At 49.4% G+C, this 9,013-nt stretch overlaps 1 protein-coding gene across 1 annotated transcript; it reads left to right on the top strand.

Moving 5' to 3' along the window:
- The first annotated feature begins 6,993 nt into the window (after positions 1-6,993).
- On the top strand, positions 6,994-8,139 carry TEX44 (testis expressed 44). Its single transcript, XM_003417870.2, has one exon. The coding sequence runs from the start codon at positions 6,994-6,996 to the stop codon at positions 8,137-8,139; it is 1,146 nt and encodes a 381-aa protein (XP_003417918.1).
- Positions 8,140-9,013: the final 874 nt, after the last annotated feature.

The raw sequence follows: 9,013 nt of genomic DNA, 5'->3' as shown, positions 1-9,013 counted from the left end.
AGGGCTATAAAATAAACAATAACACCCGTGAGGAAAGTGTTCCTTACAACAATTATCTATACAAGACCCCAATGGCAACATTTGCCCAAAAGCAAAGATGAGAAGACAGGAAGGGGCAGGGAAACTGGATGAATGGAAATAGGAACCCAGGGTGGAGATGGGGAGAGTGCTGACACATTGCAGGGATTACAACCAATGTCATGGAACAACTTGTGTATGAATTATTGAAGGGGAAACTAATTTACTATGAAAACTTTCACCTAAAGCACAATAAAATGTTCAAAAGAAAAAAGGATTTATAGTCTTGGAAACCCTATGGGGCAGTTCTACTCTGTGCTATAGGGTCGCTATAAGTCAGAATCAACTCGACAGCAATGGGTTGAGTGTGGTGTTTTGGTATTAGTTATTTAGATTTCTTTGTTGAATATTTTGTTCTCATCTTTTGCATTTTGTCTTTTTGGGTATTTAATGCTGTCTTATTAACTTGATGGGAATCTCTATATATTACTGTAACTGTAGCAAATATTTTTTTCCCAAGTTCTGGTTTGCCTCTTAACTTCTTTGACCCGTATCTATCTATTTCCCCCATAGAATTTCCTTATTTGATTTTACATCTAGAAAGTACTTCACCATCCCAAAATCTATAAATATTTTCTTCTAGTTTGCTTATGGTTTCCCCATCTCTCTCTTTTTTTCCTCTCTCTCTGCTTACCAGTTACTGTTGAGTCGGTTCCAACTCCTGGCAGCCCCATACATGTCAGAGTAGAATTGTCCCATAGGGTTTTCAAGGCTGTGATCTTTTGGAAACAGATCACTAGGCCTTTCTTCTGAGGCACGTCTGGATGGATTTGAACCGCCAACCTTTCAGTCAGTAGTTGAGCACTTAACCATTTGCACCCCCAAGGACTCCTCTCTCTATTTATCTGCCTCTTTTTATTTCCTTTGCATTCTCCCTGTAATCCGTCTGGAAGTGAAAATGAGAAGCTAACCCAATATTTTTCCAAATACTTAACCAATTGTCCCAGCACCAGCTTCTAACTCGGCCATCCACCACCTTATTCTCTGGCCCTGTCTGAGTCTCCACGGGCTATGTCAGTGTTTGCTCCAAGCCAACCTCCAGAAGAAAACGTTCAAAGTTCCCCTGGATGCCAGCTCTCACACAAAAGCCTTTGCAAACAAAGCAAGATTTTTGATGTTGTGGAGGAGAAGGTGAGGGTTTTACCTTGGAGACCTCAACGCAAACAACTTAAAAATTCTCTGTGGATATTTAAGCTCTCCCCAAGTCCCACCTGCCCACCGCCTGCCCCCCCACAGCTGCCTGACTTTGCCTGCCCCTCCACTGCCTGGCCTTGCAGCTCCCTGCAAATGCCTGTGTTCCCAAGAACGCAGAATCCTTACCCTCTTCCAGCAGGACTGGGTTCTAGCGCCCCTCCTACCCCCAAGCTCCACCTGTTCCAACTCCTCAGCTCATAGCACCCACCCTCCTAAGTCAGCAGAGTAGCAACCACCTTTTGTAACTTGAGAATGCCCTTGGGGTCTCAGCCCCCACCCCACGGGGCTTATTAACCTACTTCTTCCAAACAAATCCAGTGTGCATGTTCCAAGTGGAATTCCCATACCATCTGCTAATGCAGCCAGGTTTCTCCACCTCCTTAAGAGTTTCTTGTACATTCAGGAAGTGGGAGTTCTGGGAAAACAGAATCAGGAGTCGTCCCCCACCCACCCACTTAGAATGTATTCAGAGGGGCTTCCCTGGGGGTGGGGAGCTGGGACTGAGTGTCCCAGGCAGAGGCACCAGCCCCCTGACTCAGGCTCTGGATTGAATTATGTTCCCCCAAAATATGTGTCAACTTTGATAGGCCATGATTTCCAGTATTGTGTGGTTGTCCGCCATTTTGTGATTGTAATTTTGTGTTTGAAGATCAAAGACCACAGCCTTCAGTATGGACTGCACCTCAAAATAAAGAAAACAAAAATCCTCACAACTGGACCAATTAGCAACATCATGATAAGTGGAGAAAAGATTGAAGTTGTCAAGGATTTCATTTTACTTGGATCCACAATCAACAGCCATGGAAGCAGCAGTCGAGAAATCAAAAGACGTATTACATTGGGTAAATCTGCTGCAAAAGAACTCTTTAAAGTGTTGAAGAGCAAAGATGTCACCCTGAAGACTAAAGTGCGCCTGACCCAAGCCATGGTATTTTCAATTGCATCGTACGCATGTGAAAGCTGGACAATGAATAAGGAAGACCAAAGAAGAATTGACACCTTTGAATTGTGGTGTTGGCGAAGAATATTGAATATACCATGGACTACCAGAAGAACGAACAAATCTGTCTTAGAAGAAGTACAACCAGAATGCCCCTCAGAAGCAAGGATGGTGAGACTGCATCTTACATACCTTGGACATGTTGTCAGGAGGGATCAGTCCCTGGAAAAGGATATCATGCTTGGCAGAGTACCGGGTCAGCAGAAAAGAGGAAGACCCTCAACGAGGTCGATTGACACAGTGGCTGCAACAATGAGCTCAAGCATGACAAAGATTGTGAGGATGTCTCAGGACCGGGCAGTGTTTTGTTCTGTTGTGCATAGGGTCACTATGAGTCGAAACTGACTTGACGGCACCTAACAACAACAATTTTGTGTTAAAGAGGATTAGGGTGGGATTGTAACACCCTTACCCAGGTCACGTCCCTGTAAAGGGGGTTTCCCTGGTGTGTGGCCTGCCCTACCTTTTATCTCTCAAGAGATAAAAAGGAAAGGGAAGCAAACAGCGAGGGGAGACCTCATACCACCTAGAAAACAGTGCTGGGAGCAGAGCGTGTCCTTTGGACCCAGGGTTGCTACATGGAGAAGCTCCTAGTCCAGGGAAGATTGAAGAAAAGGCAGACAGAGAGCAAAAGCCTTCGCCTGGAGCTGATGCCTTGAATTTGGACTTTTAGCCTACTTTACTGTGAAGAAGTACATTTCTTTTTGTTAAAACCATCCATTTGCAGTATTTCTGTTACAGCAGCACAAGATAACTAAGACAGGCTCCACTGCAGGCACCCTGCCCAGGTCTGCCCCAGGTGACCTCAGAGGCAGTGGGGGCCATCTGCACTGCCCTCCTCAGAGTGGATGTGAGGGTGTAGAGCCTGTGGGGAAGGGCAGCAGAGTTCTAGAAAGCTCCAGGCCCACACACCCAGGAGCAGCCATGGGAGGCTGGGGAGTAGCCAGAGCCCAGTGACCACCCTGAAGTGGCAGCAGCTAAGCAGTGACCACAGTGAACAATACCCATCACAGCAGGGGCAGAAAGAGTGCAGTGGCAGAGGGGACGCTGGGGGGAATTGGGAACTTAGTGAGGTCCAAGTGTGATTGCCCCTATGAGGGCCACAAGCTAAAAGGAGCTCCCTGGGAGGGTTGGCTGGGCTCCGTGCACGGGGACCTATGCTAGACTGAGTGGACTCACAGGAAAGGGGGCCCTGAGGCCTCAAGGATGTTGGGGTTGAAGCGTTTGGGGTGAGCCTTCGAAGGCAGAGACTGACAGGCCTGAGACCTGGGTTTCTGTTGCCCACAGTGTCCTGCCCAAAGGATAAAGAGCAAAAACGTGTTCTGCATTTTAAAAGAGCCTTTCTGGAAGCCCCAGTAGTACTCTCTGTTTACCTCTCAATGGCCAGAACATATCACGGGCTCTTACCTAGCTGCAAGGGAGGCTGGGAAATGTATTCTTTTAGCGAAGCAGGTAGCTACCCTGAATAAAATTGGGGTTCTGACACTAAGGAAGAAGGACAACTAGGGTGAGCAGCTAGCAGCCTCCTCCCTGGTTCCTCCACAAGGTAGAAAGTTGGTCCCACGTACCCCAACAAACGGGTTTGCCCTGTGATCTCTGATGTGGCAGGAGGGTATTCGTGGGAAGAATAAATACTTAGCAAATGTTGAGCCTGGCACTCAGGAGAAGTGGCAAAAGATAAACACCAGGAAGTCAATCTCAGAGGGGTAACACTGAAACTGGTTGGGGGGGGAGGGTGTGAAGGGAATGAGGAGAAATGCACAGGGCCTAATCTGGGGGGCACAGGGAAGAAAGCCAGAGAAGGAGCCAGAGACCAGGGAGGGAGCATAGGAGAAAGTGTAGGAAGAGAGAGTTCCAGAAAGGAGTATTTTCTATATACCCGTGACCATGTTGAGGGTGGTATAACCCAGAGCTGACATCCAGCTGCTGCACACAGGTGTGGCAGGACCAGTCATCATGGTAGGCCTCCATCTGCATTCCTCAGTGCCCTCACCATTCCAGTCACTGAAATTTTTTTTTAATAATTTTTATTGTGCTTTAAGTGAAAGTTTACAAATCAAGTCAGTCTCTCACATATAAACTTATATACACCTTACTACATACTCCCATTTACTCTCCCGCTAATGAGTCAGCCCACTCCCTCCTTCCAGTCTCTCCTTTTGTGACGGTTTTGCCAGTTTCTAACCCTCTCTACCCTCCCATCTCCCCTCCAGACAGGAGTTGCCAACACAGTCTCAAGTGTCCACCTGATACAAGTAGCTCACTCCTCATCAGCATCTCTCTCCAGCCCATTGTCCAGTCCATTCCATGTATGAGGAGTTGTCTTCGGGAATGGTTCCTGTCCTGGGCCAACAGAAGGTTTGGGGACCATGACCACCGGGATTCTTCTAGTCTCAGTCAGACCATTAAGTCTGCTCTTTTTATGAGAATTTGGGGTCTGCATTCCACTGTTCTCCTGCTCCCTCAGGGGTTCTCTGTTGTGCTCCCTGTCAGGGCAGTCATCAGTTGTGGCCAGGCACCATCTAGTTCTTCTGGTCTCAGGATGATGTAAGTCTCTAGTTCACGTGGCCCTTTCCGTCTCTTGGGCTCAAAATTATCTTGTGACCTTGGTGTTCTTCATTCTCCTTTGATCCAGGTGGGTTGAGACCAATTGATGCATCTTAGATGGCCGCTTGTTAGCATTTAAGACCCCAGACACCACACTTCAAAGGGGGATGCAGAATGTTTTCTTAATAGAATTTATTTTGCCAATTGGCTTAGATGTCCCCTGAATCATTGAATATTTTTAATGTCACTCCTGGGTACAAGATCATGCTGAAGAGCTTGAGTTCTGAAGCCAGACAGTGTTCAAATTCTAGATTCAGTGCTTTTCAGTAGTGTGACTTTGAATACATTATTTATTCCCTCTGAGGCTCAGCCTCCACATTGTAAAATGGGTATAACATAGTCATATCTACCTAGAAGGGACTGCCAGAAGAACAAAGAAATCTGTCTTGGAAGAAGTACAGCCAGAATGCTCCTTAGAGGCAAGGATGGCGAGACTTCACCTTATGTACTTTGGACATTTTATCAGAAGGGAACAGTCCCTGAAGAAAGACATTGTGCTTGGTAAAGTAGAGGGTCAGCGAAAAAGAGAAAGATCCTCAACGAGATGGACTGACTCAGCGGCTGCAACAATGGGCTCAAACATAGCAACAATTCTGAGGATGGCGCAGGACGGGGCAGCACTTCGTACTGTTATACATGGGTCACTGTGAGTTGGAACCGGTTCAATGGCACCTAAAACAACAGCAACATCTACCTAGAGATGACAGAGTCGCTGGAAGAATGAGATGCTTAGCTCCTTCTCTTTCGCATGATAAGGAGTCACTAAATGTTAGTATTGATTACACCTCAACATAAAGAAAACGAAAATCTTCACAACTGGACCAATAAGCAACATCATGATAAATGGAGAAGAGATTGAAGCTGTCAAAGATTTCATTTTACTTGGATCTGCAATCAACACCCATGGAAGCAGCAGTCAAGAAATCAAAAGACTTATTGCATTGGACAAATCTGCTGCAAAAGACCTCTTTAAAGTGTTCAAAAGCAAAGATGTCACCTTGAGGACTAAGGTGCTCCTGACCCAAGCCATGGTGTTTTCACTCGCCTCATAAGCATGTGAAAGCTGAGCAATGGATAAGAGAGAATGAAGAAGAATCGAAGCCTTCAACTTATGGTGTTATCGAAGAATACTGAATATACCACGGACTGCCAGAAGAAAGAACAAATCTGTCTTGGAAGAAGTACAGCCAGAACACTGTTTAGAAGCAAGGATGCCGAGACTACGTCTCACATATATTGGACGTTGATATCAGGAAGGGCCAGTCCCTGGAGAAAGACAGTATACTAGGTGAAGAAGAGGGTCAGTGAAAAAGAGGAAGACCCTTAACGAGATGGATTGACACAAAGGCTGCAGAAATGGGCTCAAACACAGCAACGATTGTGAGGATGGCGCAGGACCAGATAGCGTTTTGTTCTGTTGTACATAATGGTCACCATGAGTTGGAATCAATGTATCGGCACCTAACAACAACAAATGTTAGCTGACAGTCCCGGAGGGGAGCAGAGAAAACAGGCTGGATCCTTCCATTCCATTCACCTTCTTAATGAAGAGTATAACCACAGTAGGTTTATCTGGATCTCCATTCTTCCAAGGACTCTCAGAATTTTGTACATCTCTTGTTATCCTCTGCCTTCCTGGCCCAGTTGAGTAGGGAGAAGTGGAGATTGTTCTGTGCGAAAAGGGCTAAGCCCATAGCCAAAAAAGGCCAGGGCCAGGAGCTGTTTGTTGGTACTCACTGCTGCTGGGAAACCAGTCTTCTCCAGAAAGACTGGCCAAGCCTGGGTCCTGAGTCACCACTATGGACACAGAGGAGCTGGGAGATGTCCTGTGTAAATGTTCATTCGACATCAACATCTGCATCCCATTCCCACCATCAGTCACCACCATCTTGCACGCACCCCTCCACCTTTGCCAAGACATTCGACTTTCTTTCCCGCGTACCTGCAAACTCAGCCTCCTTACGCAGCCCCTCAGGAGACTCAGGACCCTGGCTCTGCAGGTGCCTGTGACATCGCCAGCTTCCCACAGCCCCCTGTGACCTCACCACCTGGGCAGCTCAGCCTGGCAGGGCTGGGGCCACTCCCTCAAACCACCACAGTTGCAGAGGGCATAGATGACCACCAAGCCCTCGGGAGAGGCCGAAGCCACCAACAACCCCCTACATGGCACTCCCGAGGCCTCCTTGGGCACCGTGGCAGACACCCAGTCTACGGACAGTACAGCAGAAGGGTCCCCAAACCAGGCAAGTAGCACCTCGGCACCAGCTGACCAGCAGGATGTAAGTCAGGCCTCTGCCCAGCCAGTGGCCTCAGAAGCCAAGTCGAAGTCAGGGGGTGTCCCAGAGGAGAGCAAGAGGCCCAAAGAGGTCAAATTTCTGCTCCTCGACCAAGCTCCAGTTGCTCTGCAAGCGTCCACAAGCCTCCAGAACACATCAGTGGTTAAGCCAGTTCAAGAGGCGAAGACGAGCAACAGCCAGCTCACTTTGCTACAGCACATCCTGGTTAAGGAAGAGACGCCACAAACTCAGGATGTCCCCAGTGGGAAGCTGGGATTAACTCCACCTACCCCAAGTGCTGAGACACAGCCCACTGAGAGCCCTGCTGGTCAACCCGACCTAGACACCAATGCCGTGAGTCCCGCCACCCAGCCCGCTGGAGGCGCCAAGGATCAGCCTGACACTCAGGCCGCTGGCAACACTGAGACCACTCAGGAGCAACCTGGGGACCCAGAGGCTTCAAGCCCTTTGGTGGACAGCTCAGACGAGCCACGGGCTCAGTCCTTTTCTTTGTCCCAAGGGTGCAGCACCCCCGCCTCACCTGCCTTGCACCCAGTGGCCCTGGGGAGGAGGCCCCTGGACTCCAACTTGTACATGGCCAATGAGGAGAACAACTACATGCGTTCCATGACCAGCTTGCTGGGCGGGGGTGAGGGCTCCATCAGCTCCCTGGCAGACATCCTGGTGTGGTCTGAGACCACTATGGGCATGGCCACGGGCTTCCTGGGCTCTGGCCACGCCTCTGTGACAGACCTGCTGCAGGGCACGGGGCCCAGCCTGCGCTCAGCCTCCAGCATCCTGGACAGTGCCAGCTTGGCCTTCTCCTCTGGGCTGGTGGCAGGCACGGGCTCAGCCCTGCGCTCAGTCACCCACATGCTGGAGACAGTAGAGCGGAGGACGATCGAGGGTATCCGATCAGCTGTGCGCTTCCTGACCAGCCACCTCACTCCACCTCGGGCCCCAGCTGGCCCCAGCTGTGACTAGACCCCCCAGAAGGAATGCCTTGGGACCCTCGAGCCTGGATCCCCTGCCCACCCCTGCCCTGGATGGCGCCCTCCAGACCAGGCAATAAATCACCAGCGATCGTTTATTTTCTAAGAGCCAGCTTCACCCCTTCTCCGAGCCGAGAGCAGCAGGGTGAAGCAACAAGAGGGGGCCAGGGACAACTCACCATGAGTCAGAGTTGACATCCAGGGGGCTCTGGAATCAGAAAGATGTCCTCAGGGGGCTTCTTGGGTGGTCCCGTGCCATTCAGGGTTGAGGCAGATGTGCAGAAAGAGAAGAGCAAGGGCAGGGCCTAGGGCACAGGGTGGGGGAAGGGGTCTCAAGCCTGCCTGCACAAAAGATCCTGACAGGACCCTCAACCAGGTAGGTGCATTCTTGAGGAACTGCAACCTGACCCTCCCCTGGGGTTGACACCAGCCGGGCAAGCTCGGGTCACTCTGCTGGGGCTTTCTGGGGGGCAGTGGGGATAGAAAGCTCTGAGACAAATGTGGGTTCAAACCCCAGCTCCACCTCTTGCCCTGGGCAAATCACCTCACCCTCAGAACTTCTGACCCCTCCTCTGTGAAACGGAGATGCAAAATCCCCACCATGGAGATGGCGGGAGATGTATGTGGAACATGCAGGTCAGAAGATACAGCTACTGGCACTTAATTAAAAAACAAAACAAAGCAAAAAAAAAAAAAATCGAGTTGCTGTGAAGTCAACTCCAACTCATGGTGACCCCAAGTGTGTCAGAGTAGAACTGTGCTCCACATGAGTGAGCATTTCCAGTGCTGCATCTGTTTGTTGAAACATCTCAATTGGTATTCCGTCAATTCCTAGGGCCTTTTCTGTTTTTCACCAATGCCTTCAG

The sequence above is a fragment of the Loxodonta africana genome, chromosome 6 (assembly GCF_030014295.1).
Source record: "Loxodonta africana isolate mLoxAfr1 chromosome 6, mLoxAfr1.hap2, whole genome shotgun sequence".
Lineage (NCBI taxonomy): Eukaryota > Metazoa > Chordata > Mammalia > Proboscidea > Elephantidae > Loxodonta > Loxodonta africana.
The sequence above is the reverse complement of the archived record's forward strand: the minus strand, read 5'-3'. Positions and strand labels throughout refer to the sequence as shown.

What these genes read in the sequence shown, in the direction of transcription:
- TEX44 (XM_003417870.2), top strand. Translation starts at nt 6,994, where the DNA reads ATGACCACCAAGCCCTCGGGAGAGGCCGAAGCCACCAACAACCCCCTA.